The sequence below is a fragment of the Globicephala melas genome, chromosome 3, assembly GCF_963455315.2.
Source record: "Globicephala melas chromosome 3, mGloMel1.2, whole genome shotgun sequence".
Taxonomy (NCBI): Eukaryota; Metazoa; Chordata; class Mammalia; order Artiodactyla; family Delphinidae; genus Globicephala; species Globicephala melas.
Window position 1 is genome coordinate 91298233 of NC_083316.1, and position 20000 is coordinate 91318232.

General features: G+C 46.9%; 1 protein-coding gene across 7 annotated transcripts in view; it reads left to right on the forward strand.

Annotated features, from left to right (window-relative positions):
* Positions 1–19771, forward strand: part of MCC (MCC regulator of WNT signaling pathway) — a 464937-nt gene extending 445166 nt beyond the window's left edge. For 2 of the 7 annotated variants that reach the window (XM_060296098.2, XM_060296099.2), the window contains 2 exons: positions 12458–12580; positions 14058–19770. In XM_060296098.2, the coding sequence (XP_060152081.1) occupies positions 12458–12580; positions 14058–14238 (304 nt within the window). In that variant the 3' untranslated portion in view covers positions 14239–19770. Of the gene's footprint in view, positions 1–12457; positions 12581–14057 lie in introns of all 7 variants that reach the window. The other 5 variants (XM_060296100.2, XM_060296101.2, XM_030869889.3 and 2 more) reach the window with 4 other exon arrangements.
* The last annotated feature ends 229 nt before the right edge of the window (positions 19772–20000 follow it).

Consider the following 20000-nt stretch of genomic DNA (forward strand, 5'->3'; position numbering starts at 1 on the left):
CCTGCGACCCTGCTCTCTCGGTGTGTCTGCTCCCAGCCGCCTTCTGTTTGGAACAAAACCAGGCCTCCGTGCAATCACACATTGACTGGCTACCTCCCATCTGGTCTGATTTCATTCCCTCCACTTCCATGGACGTTTATTGTAGTTTATTGGCTCCGGGGTTGCCATAAAACCCCATCTGGATGACCAGGTTTCCAAGTCTTGCACATGAGTTTTTTTTTTTATCAGGGCACCTTGTCTTTGCTGTTGTCTGCATAGGCTGCGTGCTACAAAACCCTTCTCCATCCCAGATCCCTCTCTTGCTTGTGGTCCTAGTAAAATTTAACCGAACCACCAAAGAAGTAAACTATACAAATGCGGTTAAGGAGAGGGAATTTTCAGAAATGAGTTTTCTTTGTACTTCACGTGGTATTCATGTAGCGTGCCTGCGGGAGCCGAGCACAGCTGAGAGGAGCAGACTGTTCCATCTTCGCCATACTTAGAAAGCAGCGAGGGGCAGGTGGTGTTCTCCATATGATGGGGGAAGAGGTGGGGGGGGGGAGACCGGCACGGCAAGGCCCAGCGGTTTCCCAAGGTCACACAGTGAGGCAGCGGGGAAATCGCAGGCCCCGCCCCCCCGTGTCTCCCGGACCCCTGTGTGCTGGCAGAGGTTTGCTTGCAGGTGAGTGTGAGCTGAGCCCGCTCGTGTAGGCTCACCTACACCTGGACCCGGCATAGTATGCATGGCCTGGGCAGATGGGAATCCCTGTGCTCCTGGTACACAGCCGCCCATCTGTCCACCGAAGGCTGAGGACACGTGAAGGGCTGGTGGTGAGGGCGGACTTCCTCAGATGCACAGAGCCCAGGTCGTTGCGGTTAAAAGGTAAGGACGCTGTGCCCCTCAGTGCTGAGGGACAGGGAGGAATCAGGAAAGGGCTGTGACGTGGTGAGCAGCAGCATGTAGCATCACCTCAGATGATTCCACACCCCTGTCCCTGGGCCCCAAGGCAGGTCAGGACCAGCTCCATATCCCACCCAGGCACCGCAGAGGTCGCCGCCCTGTCCCTGCAGGAGGCTGTGCTCATTTAGTCACAGGCCCGCCAGGGGCTCTGCTGAGCGCTTCGGGGCACTGGCAGCTGCCACCTGTGCCTGCAAGTGCCAGATGGTTCTGTAAAATGCTAAGTGAAGGCAATCAACAAATCACAGCGGCCGCTCTGTCCAGGGACAGGATGCGCCCGACTCATCAGCAGAGAAGGGGCACTTAGACTTCCTTTCATCTCTCTGATGAGTTACAGGCGAGCTGCTGCTGCCGGGAGAGGGCTGTGTGTCAGATCCCTGTAGGGAGACATCGGGGGCAGGTGGGCCCCGACTGGTTAGGGTGGTCACAAGAGACCAGATCTGGAGGACGTGGATGTGCCCCTGTGGGGAGTGGAGCTGGGCCATCCAGGAAGATACACAAGGCGGCGTCTCGGAGTTCAAAGAGACGGAGTGGGAACTCCCCGCTCAGCCCTGGCCCGTGGGCCTCCACCGCTGGGTGAATTACTCCTAATGGAAGGGACTCCAGATGACACATGAACCCACAGCGCTGACACAGAAGCCAAGCAAAGAACATGTTTCAAAGCAAGGAAGCGACCACTTCAGGTTGAGGTGGGTTAAGAAGGGGAAAGGCAAGAAGCGAAGACAGCTGGTGGGAGAAGGTCGCTGTGCAGAGAGGGAACTCTGGGGGAACTGTCTCTAAGGAGACCCCGGAGCGCATCTGTGTGCGCCTGAGGATGACCCCGTAAGAGCGGGCCCTCTCAGGGTCATAGAGTAACTTTACAGGATGCAGATCTGGTGGTACCCTCACACTCGTGTTCCTCTGCTGTGTAACAAAGTACCACAAGCTTTGCAGCTTGAACAATGCCCATTCATTAGCTCACAGTTTCTGTGGGTCAGCAGGGCGCAGCACGACTGGCTTCTCTGCTTAGGGTCTTACAAGGCTGCAGTCAACGTGTCATCCAGGGCCCTGTTCTCATCTGGAGGCTCTTGGGAGGAATCTGCTTCAAAGCTCGTTCTGCCTGTTGGCAGAAGTCAGCTCCTGGCGGTTGTAGGGCTGACATCCCATTTTCTTGGGGCTCTTGGCCAGGGGTAACTCCTAGAGGCCTCTAGAACTTCTGCACAGACTTCCTGGTCCTCAAAGCAGCAAACACCTCCCTCTTATCACATCCCTTCCCTGCTTCAAATCTCTTTCCAGGAAGAGCCCAGTCCTTTTTAAGGGCTCACCTAAGTCCGCCAGGTCTACCCAGAATCATCTTATCCTAAGATCAGCTCTTTGGGACTTTAATTACATCTGCAGAATTCCCTCACAGCAGCACCTGGATGACTGAATAACTGGGATGTGTGTGTATCCTAAGGGGCCAAACTCTCGGAGGCCATTTTCGAACTCTGCCTACCACACCTCATTACCTAAGACCTTCCAGTGACTCCGGCTGTCTGTGTCCAAGCTCCTTCGCAAGTGTGTGATCTGACCCCTGCCTGCTTCTCCACCCTCGCCCTATCACATGCCCCCTCCCACCCTGAGCCACACCAGGCTGCCCACCCTCTCTGTGCCTCTGGGGCTTCAGTGCTGCTGCTACCTCTGACCTCACACCACCAAAGTCCACGTCCCAGGCACTCACAGCACTGTGCCTCTTCCCTGTCTATAAAATTTGTTTATTTTTTGGTTCTCGTGAGCCCTGATTTCGTTCTACCAGAGAACACATCATTGCTTTGTTTCTTATGTGCCTGCCTCTTCTTCCCCTGCTTCACCCTCCGCTGCCTGCAGGAGAGTCCCTTGTGGGGGTGGGGCAGGGGTCATGACTTACCCAGCTGTACGACTCTGGTGACTTTGTTCCTTCTAAACGATCCCTCAGTGATCTCAGCCGCACTTCTCTCTGCCCACTGGACATCTCCCCCGAATATCAGGCTAGAGCCTTAAAACACACCATGTCTCCGGGCTTCCCTGGTGGCGCAGTGGTTGAGAGTCTGCCTGCTGATGCAGGGGACACGGGTTCGTGCCCCGGTCCGGGAGGATCCCACATGCCGTGGAGTGGCGGGCCCCATGAGCCATGGCCGCTGAGCCTGCGCGTCCGGAGGCTGTGCTCCGCAATGGGAGAGGCCACAACAGTGAGAGGCCCGCGTACTGCAAAAAAAAAAAGAAAACACACCATGTCTAAAACAGAAATTATAATCCCGTTTCCTCCTGCCCTTTGAAATTGGCCTCTTTTTCAGAATTCCTATTTATATTAAAAAAAGTAAATTTTTCTAGTGATCCAGGATTATAATTTTGAAGTCTCCTATCTCTGTCTCTTGTCTGCAGATTGTAATGGTTTTTTTTCCATTAAAATCCCATCCATCCCATGCCACTTGCATTGCCTTCTCCTGAGTTTAGCCCTCAATCCCTCAGAACTCAGTAGCATCCCGATGGGTCATTCTACCATTAGTCTCACCTTGTGTTCTGCCACCAAAAATACCTTAAAACACACTTCTGATCATGCTGCTCTGCAGATACACCTTCAGTGGCTTGGCCTGCAAGATCATCTGTAGGTCCCTAACTTAACTTCCTAGCCCATATTTCAAATGTTTCCCTACATGTAACCTGCGGTCCAGATTCATCTGGGCAGTTCATCTTTCCGAGAGCATGCCCTTTGCTTTATCCCCCCACCCTGCCCCATCTCTCTCAACCTGGGGGCCCCTCCTCTTCACCCCCTCCCGTAGGACACTCATCTTCCGGAAGCTTCCTGTGTCACCTCTTCTCTGCACCCCTGATGGTACAGACCACTCATCGTCCGTCGGTGCCCACAGAGCACGTGGTTGTCAGAGGGCCTTAGAACAAACCACAGCAAGCCTCCTTGAGTTCAGGTTCATGTCCGAGTTCCAAAAATATCTGCCCAGCTCTAGAAATCTTCCAGATTTGTAGGAAAGAACAACTGGCCATGAAAGGAAGGAAGATGGCACTGATCGACCCCTATTTCAGCAGCTATGGATTAATACTGTTTTTGAGCCGTACACATAGTGGATTGAAATGAAGAAGGAACTGGTTGGAGTCCTTTAAAGAGGGAGACCCCACTGAGCAAACAAGCAGCAGAATCTTCACCATTTTATTAGTAGGACCATTATTTTTAAGGGTGCTGTTTTATTAAACTTGCACTTGCTGATTCTTCCTATGTGGCTGATTTACAAGAGCAGTCAGGCAGTGGAAGTTGTGCTCAGAATTCCGTAAATGCACAGGGGTCTGCAGGACGTTAATGGAATACAAAGTGCACCTGTGAGTTCATTATCATGTCAACAAATGACTGAGCTCCAGAGCCGGCCTCAGAGGGCACAGGGAAAGACCAGTGCTCATCCTGGGGGTTGAGGTAGGCGTTGCTTGGATAACTGAGATTTCTTTTTATTCCTATCATTCCCCCCCACGTTCCAAAAGCTCAGAGAAAAGGCCTTGCCCTGGATCGCATAAAGGCAGAGTGATGGAGAACATCCAAGCACCCTGTAGCATGGGCAAGGCAGCAGCGTGCAGATGTGCAAGAAACATGGTCGTAGGGAGGTCTGGGCCGTCATCTTGTGGCTACTCCTGGCAAACTCGCCCCAACACAACACCTGCGGAACATCATTAACTGGGACACCCCCTCCTTAGTTCCACAGGCCTGGGCTCTTCACCAGAGAGCTGTCTGCTCTGTCTCCTGCCCCACTGTCTGCTCGTTATGAAGCAGCATACTTCAGCAAGATGCTGAAGAGCAGGCTCGCAGACAGACCCCTGGGTGCATCCCAGCTCCGCAGGCGAACCTGGCGAGTCTCTTCACTGTGCCTCAAGTGCCTCATCTAGAAGACTAGAATAATAATAGAGTACTGACCTCCAAGGCTTGTGGTGAGAGATAACTTCATCCTTGTAAAGGACTTAGAGCTGTTACTGCTGGCTGGATTTTCTAAAAGAGAAGTAGTTATAGACTGTAATGGCTACCATGAAGGAAAGAAATAGAGCCATAGTCTCTGCGGAGATTTTTTTTTCCCGCAAAAATGTAAATATAGGTTGCATTGAATAATGGGGAAGTGACAAGGTGCTGGGATGTCATTACCCTGGGACATTTGTTTAGATGGGTGGTCAGGGTAGGCTGTTCTGAGGAGGTGACATTTAAGCTGAGATGCGAAGGAGGAAAAGTAACCGTGGGGAGGAAGTTCATCCCAAGCAGAGGGGACTGACTGCACGGGGTTCTGTCCTGGGAAAAAGCTTGGTGTGTGCTAAGAATGGATAGGATTCCAGGGTGCGAGGGGGAGGGCGATACCAAAGACTGGGTCAGGCAGGGCCTTTAGTCAGAGTAAAGCCACGGACTCTATTCCAAGTGCAGGGCAATAATACGATCTGAGTTGTCATATTAAAAACTTCCTCTGGCCGCTCTGTGAAAGCTAGACTCTGGGGTACAGAGGTGAAGCAGAAACACCAATTAGGAGGCTCCTGTGGTTGTCCAGGAGAGAAATGATGGCAGCTTGGGCCTGGGTGGTGGCAGGAATTGCACCCATTTCGTAGGTGGGGTTTGCTGCTGAGCGAACATGGAGGACGAGGAAAAGGGAGGGTCAAGGCTGACTGAAGATGGGTGTCGGCAACTGGGTGAATGGCCTTGCCGGCCTCTGACAAGCGAGGAAGCGTGGGTCGGGGAGGCCGTCTCAGAAGGTCTGCTTTGGACATGCTGAACTGAAGACGCCTGTTAGGTAGAGATGTCACAAGGACAATTCCAGAGCTCTGCGGAAAGGCCTGAAGATTTAGAAGTTTTTAGCATGTAGGTAGTTTCTAGGGAAATAAATGCAAATGGAGAGGATCAAGTCAAGAAAGGGTGGGGTACAAAATAGGGTCCAGGCCCAAGTCCTAAATACTCCCAGCACGTAGAGGTGGAGGAGAGGATGAGGAACCAGGGCAGAAGACCGCACGGACAGCTGGGGAAGTGGGATGAAATCCAGGCGCTCGGGGAAGAGAAGGTGCCGACAGAACATCAGGCCAGAGAGGGACCCTTGATTGTGTCAATGCCCAGATCATCGGTGGCCTCGTGAGCAGTTTCAGTGGAGACAGAAGCCTGGTAATGGAAGGTGAGGAAGAGGAACCACATAGGCGGACCATTCTCTCGTCGTCTAATTCCACATAATGAGCAATTACAAAGAAATTCTAGGGCTTCCCTGGTGGCGCAGTGGTTGAGAGTCCGCCTGCCGATGCAGGGGACGTGGGTTTGTGCCCCGGTCCAGGAAGATCCCACATGCCACGGAGCGATTGGGCCCATGAGCCATGGCCGCTGAGCCTGCGCATCCGGAGCCTGTGCTCCGCAGCAGGAGAGGCCGCAGCAGTGAGAGGCCTGCATACCGCAAAAAAGAAAAGAAAAGAAATTCTAGGTCCTGTGGCTGCGACTCCCTGCGGTTTGGTGTGATTACAGCTCCTCTGGAAGGTTTCCTGGCCGGTTCAGCCACTACCCACCTCATCAGGCCCCGGCTCTTGCCCTGCCTCCCCAGCCTCCTCATCTGGACTTAGTGATTAAAGCACTGCAGCTGGCCTTTTTCTTTGCGGGAGAATGCAGCCTCCTCCCTGATGGCCCCGAGAACTCTGCTTCCAGACCCCCGGGCACACTGACAGCCTCACTGCAGAGGCCTGCGAGGCCGTCCCCTGCCCAGGCTGCCTGCCTGGATTTTCTCGTCACCAGCAAACTCCCACTGTGAGTCTGCCTCTCACTTCCCACGTGTATGCCACTGCTGACAATTACGCTTCAGTTAAAAATAAAAAGCACTTCCGGCTGCGTGGCTAAAGTAAGATTCGGAGGACCTTTTGTGACCAAAGATGAACCTGGGGATGGGGCGGAACCTGTAAGTGAAACCCATGTGTGTGCTGGGGGCTGTGGGTCTTCATGGTGAGAGTAGGAGCCAGGATTGTCTTCTTGCTGCTGTAGGTGCACATTCCTGAGGGTCTGTATTACTGAGTGTGAAGACACAAGGAAGGGATTACACAGTTCTGGTCGTTCCGGAAAACATTGTGTGAACACATTACCATGGAGGGGCAAGTGGAACATGTAGTGTTTCATTTGTACTTTCTCATCTGCGCGGAGCCTATGAAAGTGTTCCTTTTAGCCTTATTACCTAGACAAACCATAGAAATTCTTTCTGAACTGAAAGCCAAGCAAATTTGAATCAGAAACTAGAAGGAACAGGAAATGAATGGTTGAGGTTCCAAAGTGACTTGGATTAGCAGGTTTATGGCTCTCAGTGTGTTTCAGGTCCTCCTTTGAAAATCCGAGGAAAGCTGTGGTCTTCAGAAAAGTAGAACCGTGCGTGTAATTCTGCATAAAAATTCAGAGAGTTCAAGACCACATGAAGCTCATTTGTAGACCCAGGTAAATAGCACTGCTGCCTTACCAGAGTTTCCCAAATTTGCACAATAATATCACCGGAGGCATTCTTTTTTATTGAGGCATAACAGACATATAACATTATATTAGTTTCTGGTGTACAACGTGATGATTCAATATTTGTATATATTGCAAAATGATCACCATAATAAGTCTAGTTAACATTTGTCACCATAGTTACCAAAAAAATTTCTTACTTGTAATAACTTTTAAGATCTCCTCTCTCAGCACCTTTCAAATACACAGTCCAGTAACGTTTAGTCACCATGCTGTACATTACATCCTCGGGACTTATTTATGTTATAACTGGAAGGTTGTACCTTTTAACCCCCTTCACCCATTTCGCCCGCCCCCAGCCCCACCTCTGGCAGCCATCAGTCTGTTCTGTGTATCTATGAGCTTGCTTTTTGTTTTTTTAGATTCCACATACAAGTGAGATCATACAGTATTTGTCTTTGTCTTATTTCACTTAGCATAAGGCCCTTAAGGTCCATCCATGTTGTTGCAAACGGCAAAATTTCACTCTTTTTTATGGCCGAATAATATTCCATTGTGTATGTATCCCACATCTTTATCCATTTATCCACCGATGGGCGCTTAGGTTGTTTTCATATCTTGGCTATTGTAAATAGTGCTGCAGTGAACATGGGGGTGCAGATATCTTTTCAGGGTGGGGATTTCATTTTCTTTGGATAAATACCCGGAAGTGGAATTGCTGGATATGTTGGTTTTATTTTTAATTTTTTGGGGAACTCCCATTCTGTTTTGCATAGTGGCTACACCAGTTTACATTCCCACCAACAGTACACAGGGTTCCCTTTTCTCTGCATCCTCACGAACATTTGTTATTTCTTGTCTTTTTTATAATAACCATTCTGACAGGTATGAGGCAATATCTCATTGTCGTTTTGATTTGCATTCCCCTGATGATTAGTGATGTCGAGCATCTTTTCATATGCCTGTTAGCCATCTGTTTGTCTTCTTTGGAAAAATGTCTATTTAGATCTTCTCTCTTCTGCTCATTTTTCTTTTTTTAATTTTCTCTTTCATTCAAACCCTGGCTTCTGCTCATTTTTTAATCAGGTTGTTTTTTTCCTATTGGGTTGTATGGATTCTTTATTTATTAGATACATGATTTGTAAACATTTTCTCCCATTCAGTAGGTTGCCCTTTCATTTTGTGGTTTCCTTTGATGTGCAGAATTTTAGTTCGATGTAGTCCCATTTATTTATATTTGCTTTTGGTGTCAGATTCAAAAAATCATCACCAAGATTGATGTCAAGGAGCTTACTGCCTGTGTTTTCTCTAGGAAGGAGTTTGATGGCTTCAGGCCTTACCAGGTCTTTAATCCATTTTGAGTTAATTTTTGTGTATGGTGTAAGACAGTGATCCGGTTTCATTCCCTTGCACGTAGCTGTCCAGTTCTCCCGAGACCATATATTGAAGAGACTGTTCTTTCCCCATTATACACACACACACACACACACACACACGGCTCCTTTATCATAAATTAATTGGGCTCCCTATTCTGTTGTATTGATCATGTGTCTCTTTTTATGCCAATACCGTGCTGTTTTGGTCACCTGGAGCACTTCTTTTTAAGTTTATTTATTTATGGCTGTGTTGGGTCTTTGTTGCGGTGTGCGGGCTTCTCATTGCGGTGACTTCTCTTGTTGCATAGCATGGGCTCTAGGCGCATGGGCTTCAGTAGTTGCAGCACGCGGGCTCAGTAGTTGTGCCTCACGGGCTTAGTTGCTCTGCGGCATGTGGGATCTTCCCGGACCAGGGCTCGAACCCGTGTCCCCTGAATTAGCAGGCAGATTCTTAACCACTGCACCACCAGGGAAGCCCTGGAGCACTTCTTGAAACTGCACTTCCTGGGTCTCAACCCAAACCTACTGAATCAGAATCCAGGGATACCCCTGGTACTGTTACTATAAACACATGCTCTAGAGCAGCACTGTCCGCGAGTAACATCACATGAGCCACAAAGGCAAGCCATGATGTGTGTAACTACATTTTCTAGTAGCTACCTTAAAAACTGTAACGAACAGGGAAATTAACATATTTAGCCCAGTGTATCTAAAATATTATCATTTCAACATATAATCAATGTTTTTTCAGTTATTTTACCTTCTTTTTTTCATATTAAGTCTTCAAATTCCAGTGTGTATTGTACACTTACAGCACATCTCAGATCAGACTGGCTGAGTTTCAAGTGCCCAAATGGCCTCCTGACGCCTCTAGGCTGCGTGTGGGAAGCGGCCCTAGAGTTGCTACCGCACAGGGGTTTAGCGTTTGTCCAGACAAGCGACGCCAGAGGCATGACTCGTACTGCAGGCGTCTGCCTGGCTCAGACAAAAACAGGTATAAAGTAACTCACGTTTTAGGTTTAAGTTTGAGGTTTAGCCTGTCTTTATAGCTTTAAATAAATCAGCATCATGGTTTTCTACCCTGGTGTTTGGACAGCAGTTCACTCCCATCTCCCTCCCTTCCGGAGGCCTAAGGGGTTCTGGGGACAGTTCTCAGCTCCCAGAGATGGCTCCCCACTCCCAGCCCTGTCCCCATCTCCCTTCACCCCCAGCCAGGGTTGGGCAGGGTCTCTGAGGGCCTCTCTTGCCTTCCTGGGTTCCATCCTCCATTGGAGCCTGCCAGTTCTGGAAGTTTCCCTCCAGTCCCCAGGGGCCTGGGGCCTTCGTTTTGCGGGAGCTGGGATTTCCACACTCGCCCTTTGGGGTTGGGGCAGGGATGCGGATGTAATTAGGGGGTGGGGAAGAAGCCGTATCACTCCAGGCAGTTTTATGTTGTGAATTTGAATTCATGGTTAGATTTTAAATTCTCTTCGTAATTTTCTTCTTTCCTTTTGCACTATTAATCGACTTCAGAATAAAGATAAAAGAATTTGAAACAGTAACAAAACGTAAAACAAATAACCCTACCCTATTCTTTGTAGCCAGAGGGAAGAGGGGAGAAATCTTTCATGCTCTCCTAACTTTTCCTCAGCTGACGGAGGGCTGCCTGCAAGGCTGAGGGGATGGGCTGGGGAAGGAGGGAGGAACCGCCCTCTCGAGACCCATTCTCACTTACGGTGGGAAATGGTGCCACTCTGGGATTCCAGTGGGAAATGCAGCCAGATCTGAGATTTCCTGGTGGCCACTAGGGCCCAGGAGAAACCTCAGCAACCAGGAGGCACTAGCCGGAAGGCTCTGTGGGGGAGGGGGGGCCTCCAGCTCCCTTAGGGCTGGTGGGACGAAGTCACTGGGCGCTACGCACACTTATCCTCACTCACAGAAGCAGGCCTGGAGTTTTGTGTTGCAATTCCTTTCTTCATTAATGAATTTGGGAAGCTGGAACTGCACTTACAGTAGCTGGAGGCAGAAATGTTAAAGATTAGATACTTGAAAAGCCAGGAGGGGAGAACCAGGGCTGAACCACTGAGCACCTGTGAGTCCTCCCCTTCAAGGTCACCCCCCAGGCCCATCCTACAGGAAGCACAACTGAGACTCCGCACACACTTTACAAAAGCATCCAAAATTATAAACACTTCAAGCAACTCGAAATGAGTCAGGTAGGAAGTGAAAGCATCCGTCATCCCCCTTCCTGGAGTTCAGCACTGTTGAGTGTTTAGCCTTTTAGTCAGTCACTACAGTATATCAGCTATTCACACATTTTTGGTTGTTTCTGCAAACATGACATCCAATGGAACTCACCCTTTTCGCTTGACAGTGTATCAGCTGCTCTTCCGTGCCAGTGCACGTCAGTCTGCATGCTTTATTAACAGGGAAGAGCATTTCAAGAGAACCACTAGGAGACCCTGAGTGACTTAACCAGCCCCCTGGTTGTTTCCCATTCTTAAGCTTATAACCAGAGCTGAAGTGAATCCAACTGTCATCTCATGTATAGGAACCTACACTCATACTGTTTCTGTAAGGAAAATTCCTATAAAGTTTCTTAGTCAAGGGATGGGTTCATTTTGTATTTTGCTAGATGCTGGCAAATGCCTTCCAGAACCATCACGCTAATTTACATTCCTCATACACTCATGAGTTGTTTTTAGAGGAGTTTCTTCCATAAATCCTGGTTACTCGGTACGCTCCAAGGTATCCCATACCTTCAGTGACCTGTTTTAACAACTGTTGTCACTGTGAAACTATCCCCTTGCACGGCGCTCGGTACTCAGGATACATCAGGGAAGAAACCAAATAAGGTCCTTGCCGCCCTAGAGCCTGCATGCCGGTGGGGGCGTCTGCTGAGCAGATTACGACCGACTGTGCCGAGCGTGCCACGTGTGACAGAACAGAGTGGCACCGTGCCTGTGATGGGGACCTCAGGAGGGAGGAGGGCAGTCGGTAACGCCTCCCTGCCCAGGTCTGTGCTCTCAGGGGAATTAGAGGAAGGCAGTAAGCTGACTTGGACACCAAAAACCTCCTAAGTCACTTGTCTTGGGTCTCTGCAGTAGTAAAGACCCAATGGAACTTGAAGCCAGGGACTGGGGGAGTCGAATGAGCGCGAATATAACTTCCGTACTTGAAATGTGATCAAGGATGAGAATACCAGTTCTCCCTCTACCACGACCACACCTTTTTTTATTTTGCCCGGTAGGACTGTGTTGATTTCATTGAGAAGGGACTCATCCCAGGTAGGCACCCAGGCCAGGTTTATACTCTTGAATCCCCGCATGGTTCAGGAGATGCTTAGCACACTTGGAAAAGAGCACAGAGACCAGGACAGGGGTTTGTGGTCAGACTGCACTCTGCTTGCTGAGTATCTGGTCTGCCCACAGCAGGAAGGAACTTCTCCATCTGGAGGACGAGAAACAACTTCCTGTCCTATTCCTTTGCAACACGCACTTAGATCTCTAAAGGGCCCTTATCATTAAAAGCAGACTCCAGTGGGCCTTCGAGACTGCGGTGGTGAGGTGTTCGGGCTCTGCAGAGGGGCGCTCTTGTGCTCTCTGGTGTCTCCCCTTTGGTCTGTACTCCTGCCTTTGGACTTGGCAGGCTAAGCCTTCCTCCTCTCTGCCAGGGCAGCAGCCATCTCCGTTCTCTCACGTTACTCACAACATGCTGCATCTCTCGATACAGAGAAAAGAAGTTAAAGGCCAGAGTTCAGGAGCTGGTGAGTGCCTTGGAAAGACTCACCAAGAGCAGCGAAATCCGACACCAGCAATCGGCGGAGTTCGTTAATGACCTGAAGCGAGCCAACAGGTAAAGTCTCTGTTTGTAATCCACAGCAGTGCTTGGACTCATACACCAGGGAGAACGTTTCCATAATTGCTGGAAATCAGCTGTAGAGAACAGTGAATCCTCAGCTGTCTCCCTTAGAGCCTGACCTTCCCTAGGGTATGACTTCCCAGTGTTCCACAGAAACCTAAGAAACGCTCCGTAAGGACAAGTCCTTGGGTCAGATGTGTCTGGGAGATGCAGCAGACTGTGGTCCCTTCCTAACACTTCATATAGGAAAGGTTCTGAGAAGTCATTCAGTTTAAAAAAAAAAAAAATCAGCCTATGTTTAAGCCAATGTTTTCAAAGCAAAACTGGCTACACAACTTTTTTTTGAGCAGCATTCAAAAATCGGGTGGAACACTTTAGGGAGCATTGCTCTAAGACAGCAGCCGCAAACGTTGTGGGCTCGTGACCCCTGTAAAAAAGTAAGGACCTCAAAGAGTTTTGTTCTTAAAAATTATCTGTCTTGATAAATTTCATTTGAGAAACTAAAACAAATTTTAAGTTTTTATTCATGTACAAAAAACCCCACAACTCACTACATAGAATACAAATGGCATTTATTTAAAAAATTACTATTTTCCAAAAAATAATTAAAAGAGTGGCACTGCTTCTACAATTTTACAAATATCTTTAATATTTGGTTTAATTCAGGACAGCTGGATTCTCACATCCGCTTCTCCAGGCAATATGTGGTTTTGAAACATACTGAGGAAACCCAGCTTCGTGTACATCTGTAGTTAGAAAATAAAGGACCTCACAGATTTCCCTCGAGAGGGCTTTGGGAATACTGGGGGTCGGTTCTCAGACTACACTTTGAGAACCTAACAGTATATGGAAGGGATCTGGGGTGCTGTTTTGGACCAGAGAGAGTATGGGGACTTACCTAGCTCTGGGCTCAGCCCCTGCCCTCTTCCCCCAGAGGCCTGTGTTTGGCTGGCAGCATTAGTAGCTTATGGCCTGTGTGCCCTGAATCCCGTCAGCCCAAAGCATAAAGGGAAACGGCTGGTGCCTCTCTGTCCTCATCCTAGGTGAGGTGACTTAGACTGCAGTGTGTGAGGAACTCCCTCCTGCAACTGCCACTTGACCATGCTGCAAGCAGCCATGGAACAGCAAGTAGATCCACTATTGGTATTTCCATGACAGATTTCTGGAATTCAGCTACCTTTTCTGCTTATCTGTTTTGGATGTGGCCAGTTTGGATTGTTGGTTTAAATCCCTCCCGATACGTTAGTGACAAGCCTCTAGCAGTCAGGCTGAATGAATCGTGGTTAAGTCAATACACGAGTGGCCGTGAGCGTTGAAATACCACTTGATTTCAAATTCTTACTGAAGAGGCTGAGTGTCCTCTGTCTGGAGTGGTACTTACTGGACCAGGTTACCCAGTGGGCAGGACAGTGTGCATCTCAGTGCTACTTAGGATAAATCTTCATTCTCATTTCCTTCTGTTCCCACATAGCAACCTGGTGGCTGCCTATGAGAAAGCAAAGAAGAAGCATCAAAACAAACTGAAGAAGCTGGAGTCTCAGATGATGGCCATGGTGGAGAGACATGAGACCCAAGTGAGGATGCTAAAGCAAAGAATAGCTCTGCTGGAGGAGGAGAACTCAAGGCCTCACACCAATGAAACTTCACTTTAATCGGCACTCAGGCTCCACGGTTCTGTCCGTGGAGGCTAAAGTCTAGCAGGTCGCTGAGGAGAGAGGGGCCCCAGAGGACAGAGTAACCTGTTGGGAGAAGGAGAAAAGGGAAGGTTGGCAGGTAGGTCAGCACTTGGACAATGGAGTGCCCTGGACTCAGCCCTGGGGCGAGTGGCCCTGGGACGTGGTGTAGACTGTATCCAGAGGATCCTGCCCCTCCCCTCCTGGGCTGTGGACGGCGTGGGAACCCCTGCCGTGTGCGTGCCGGCTCCACAGGTCTTGCTTCTGCTTTCAGCACTGGCTCTATCACTCTCCCACCTTTCTGTTCTGGAACTTGTGCATTGGTGGTATAATCCAGGCATCACCTCTTCAAGATTTTCCATTCTTTTTTTCTCTTTTTGGCAGACAGCAGCCTTATCTCTGACATCCCTAATTTCTCCTCTTTCCTTCTCCTTCAGGGGAAAACTGTCCCGGGGGTGGGGGGGGCAGGGGGGTGGTGCGGAGACCGTGCTCAGCATCTAGAAGAACTGCTGCTTTGTTTATTGCAGCCAGGCGTTGGTTTTCAAGTCCCAGGTATCAACATTTAAGACACAGGCTGTCACTCAGAGGTGTTCTGGGATGTCAAGCACAGGCGAATGGCACACAGGTGTTCCTTACAGTCCCAGATATGTTGAAGCTACAGGTAGAGCAGTTGGGTCTGAACAACTCTGTGTGGGAGGATGAGAACTTCCTTCACCTCTCACTGTGAAAGCAGGCCTGGGCAGGCAGCTCTCTTTAGACTGAGGTTTCCCCATCCTGGTGGAGCCTTATTAACAGCCAAGGCTTGGAGCTGAGAGAATCCCGTTGATACGAGTAAGGGAACTAAACTTTTGTCAGGAGCAGAGACGCATTCGTACTTTCCACCACCCCAGGGCACTACATAATTGCTGTTCTACACGAATCAAAGCTCATCCACATGAACATGTAGTTAGGTCTGGACCTGCCTCTACTGCTCTAAGGGCAAGAGGCAGGATGCTGAGTAGATAATGTTTTGCAGGCTACACTCCTCTTACAAAGGGCAGGGGGTGAGGGAAGGGCTGTTGAGGCCTCTTTTTATACCCCAGAGACACGGTGATGGGTAGCATATGGTGTTTCAACAGGGGAAATTTCAAGCAAAATGCTGACAGGACTGGGCAGGAACAAAGTACCTGAATTCTTTCAGGAAGGGCTTCCATTTTAAAATCAATTCTTCATCCCTTTTCTACTATAACCTTCCCTGTTGCACCTTTCACTTTTTTCAGTTCTTCTGTCGCTGCCGTACGCTGACTGATACATCTTAAAGGACCACTTGCCATTTATTCTGTAGCACCTGAAGTCACCTATGAGAAATATGCCCAATGCCACAGTTCACTATGTTTTGCTTATGACCAGGTCACTGCATTCACTTCCCCGTGTCCATGAGCTGCTTTCAGAGGGCATGACACAAGTTCCCCAGCCTTCTGCACAATGGGGCAGGACACTCTAGCCACCATCTTGGAAGGCAGAGCAGTTCTATCCCAAAGCAACTACCCTTCTTTCTCAGGCCAGCAGTGAGGCTGCCCCATATTCAAAAAAAAAAAAAAAAAATCAACTGGTACCAGTGTGAAAGACCCAGCTTTTGGATGCTGTGAAGTACCCACTGGCTTGTGTTTCTATAAAATTCAGGTAAATTTGTTTCTGTAGAATCAGGTAAACTTGGTTCTTGTGACATTAAGTCAATTTTTACTCTTCGGATAGTTTCATTTTGTTACAAGGAAAATGATTTGGCTGAAAAGTGTGTGCAAAAAAAGGTGTAACAGATGAAATCACGGTTTTCCCCGTTTTTCCAACATGCCCAGGGAAAACGTCCTCCCTAAGCAAACCGGACTGTGCAAAGCGGGGAACCATTCATGGCTTTCTCTTGTGTGATTGAACAGGTATCAAAACAGAGGGATGGTCTTCATTTTCACCAACACTAAAAAGTGTAGCTGATGCAGGACCTCTGTCTACCATTCTTGTTGCTCCAAGTGAAAACAGAACCTGCTCTTCTAGGGTCATGGAACTCCTCCAGACCTGGGAAGTCTCAGCTCCTACATTATGAGCCCCAGTATTACTGAGCCTACTTGGCCTCATTTTGAGTTTATACTTCCGCGTAATACTTTCGGATATATGGTGGTTGGGTGAAAACTATTTCCCTGGCAAAACTGTTACTTTTATAAATGTGTAGAATAACAGCTATTAAATAGTTGATTGCCTTTCCTTATATTTTTCACATACGCCCCTAAGACACAATCCTTGTTGAAGGTGAACCTACGGGCACTTGGTTATTATGTTAATTGCAGGGCTTACTAAAACCGCATTGATTAAATAAATGATTACAGGTGCCTGGATCATTTTCTTTTTTTATAACCTGAATTTTTCTTTCTAAATAGGAGCTGGTTTATATTAACATCTCCATCAGAGGTAAACAGTGATCCTGATTATAACTTGTACAAGGTTAAAAATGTTCCGACTTTCATATGTTTGTTTTAATCCTCAGTGGTTAACCCTTTTAGGCAGTCACCTTCGCTGTTCAGAGTTGTCTCTGGCTCTTAGAGAAATAGGCATGAGAAGAAAGGACCCATTTGAAAGTTCCCTTGGAGTATAATTTCCCACTACTACACTGAGGCAAAAATCTCAAGTAAAAGAGACTTCTGTCTGTTGCTGGAGTGCCATCAACACGTGCACCTACCAACCGGATCTGATGTTCTGCCGAACCCCATGTGCACCAGCTACCAAAACTGCCATGGAATTGTAGGCGGTAAGATTCCCTTTTGAGATTTACACCAAAAGCTACTGATGCTTATGTATCTTATGTGATCAGACAGTTGGGATTTATCATGTCCTCCCTACCTCAGAGGTACACTAGATGTTTTATCATTGCCAATGCAGATAATTAACTGTTGCATATTCACTCTCATCTGCTAGCATGTCAGGTTTCTGAAGTTAATATCCATGCTGCCTGAAACTGGAATGGTAGAATAATAAAAAATTAAGTGGCAGTTAAACATAATTGCTTAATCCTCCTGTGAGATAATGCATACCTTACTAAGTCTTCCTCTGAGCCTACAGCAAGACTTTACAGGGACATTCCCCTTCTCCAGGGAGGCAGTCCAAGTTAGAGCTGATGAGGCTTTCTTTTTAGGATGAGGATAGTAAAGATTTTACTATTCTAAGGAAAACCTGAAATCACAGGAAAGTCTCCTAGTTCCCAGCTGCATATAGATTACATTATTTCAAGTGAAAAAAATGCCTCATAATTACCCGATCTGGGCTGGATTGCCTATGTAGATGGCATAAATTGTCTCCTATGGCCCACAGAAATTATCCTGCAATTATTTTTTAATTCTATCAAATATCTTAAAGCTCTCAAGAGTTTGGGGTATCATGCTTGTGTTTTAAGTGAAGTAATGAGAAAGACTACAGAAGACACCCAAACTTTTATTATTATGACTTCTGAAAGCCCTAAGCTTTTTCCATAAACTATTTGCAAATGCATAGCTGGGATTATGGCTCATCCATGAAACTAAACTCTCTATAAAGTGAACAAAGGTCATGTTCCCTAAGTTTACAGCTGCACCTATTTGTAGATGCAGCAAACAGCTTTTAATTAGACAGTTTTTAGAGCCCAAAGGGGGAGAGAATTATGATGATTGAAATTTCTGAATTGAATTTTAATTAGGGTGCATCCTATAGGGTTGCCAAGGATTTTGTGGGTGGGGAGGAAGCATAAGTAACATTTTTGTTTTTCTGTACCACGTGACAGCTTGGTAAAACAACACTATAAAAAATTCTGAAAAAATCATGTAGCAATTATTTTTTTATTTCTCCAATGGAATGGCCTAGTTGACAGGAAATGATACTGTTACCACCTTTCACGGAGACTTGCTGGGCACTACTTTGCAGAGGCATCACTTGTTACAAAACACAAATTATGCCTTTGCTGTACACAATTCTTATTGAAGTCTACCAAAATCCTATAATAGTTAACTGAAATCCTGTGTTCACATAGGCCGGGCTGAACCTGTCACCTTCTGAAGTTCCTATTTCACACACTTGAAGTTAACTTTCTAACTAACTATACTTATTCACTAGGAGATGAATGGGGATGCCTTAGGCTGCCAAACACTAATTTTTCAGAATTGACGCCAGAATTATCAATTAATATAATGCTGGCTGTAGCCACCACAGCATCACTGAGCACTCAGTGGCTGTTAAAACATTAAGGACGTGGAAAAGAATACAAGTTGAATAGCAGCTGTTCACGTATTCTCATTTTTTGCTAATTCTTGTGTAGAGAAAAATAGTTTCGCATACCGACAACTATTTTTGGTGAAGGGTTACATTGGATAAGTTGTCACATTGCATCTGAGTGAGATTTTGCATAGGACCAAGACAAGAAATCCTTCTGGCCCAGTAATACCAACTGCTACTGGATCATCAAGGTTGCTACAAAATCATTTATCCACTAATCATCTGAAATACCAGCTCAGCAGTACAAAGCAAGCTAGAGACAAAATTCCCTCATACTGATGACCTGCTTAGTTATCCCAGCTCTACCGTTCACTTTTGCACTTTTTTGCAAATCAGATCCACGTGGAAAATGTTCTGTTTGTAGAACTCATAGTATTCACTTATAGTGCTCATGTCAGGACAGCCATTCGGGAGCCCCTAATAATCTGCTTCTCTTTGAACCCAGTGCAAAGATGATGAAACATGTTCACTTTTCTATGTCTATTGTCAAGACTTACTTTGCATGAGATTTTGTTTCCTATTATTTGAAAATGTGCTACTTTTAAGCTGCTTGAATGTACTGTCAGTTATTAAAGCACATGTGACTAAGTTTGCATTTGTCAGTATTGTTCTACTGTATTAAAGTCTCATTTTAAGGTTGCCCTTTAACACTGTACTATACCTTGTAATTTTTTCTTCACTTGTATGCTTTAAATGTTTCCAGATGCCTTTAGTTTTAGCTGCTGTAAAATAGCTTTGTGTTATTTGATATAGAATTGTTTAAAAAAAATCCATTTATTTATACAGAGACATTTATAATATTTTACAAACAATCTTATATTCTGAATAAAGATTTCTAATTCAATAATGTGCTTTAACTGTATTCACTGAAGGATACGGCTGTCCTGTAATACTGTGTGTCTAACATTTAATATCAAACATCGCAGGTTTCATAGTTACATCACGAGCCCTCATCAAAGCGGGAAACTACAAGACAGACTGTATTAGGTCAAAACGGCCAACAAACAGCCAAAAGAAACCTCATTTATCGCCAGTGTCTACTGGGCTGCCTTTTCTGATTTGGTATGAACGCAGAGTTAATTATCTATTGAAGGATCTGCATCTTTTTTTCCTCTTTAAAAGTTAATGAAAGAGGGAATATAACAAAAAGTTACTGAAAGAGGGACTATAACAATGAGCTGGAAAGTCACCCATGCCTCTAAAGAAGGATGATGAGCAGCTCTGCAAGGTGTCTGATGTTAGAATATTACTACAGTGTTGTCAGTTCTCATTATCAAAGCAAAGTACCTTTGACAGTAAGAGCATAACACCTTGGTTACTCTCCTTTCTTAAAATCTTAAATAAAAATTTCTATCATATCATACAGCTGCGGTCTCTCTCTAGTAGGGAAGAATGTATTTCTCTGACCCCTGAGATCCAAGGACTGGCAAGCATTCTATTTAGAAAACCAGGCTCTAATACAAATTGAAGAA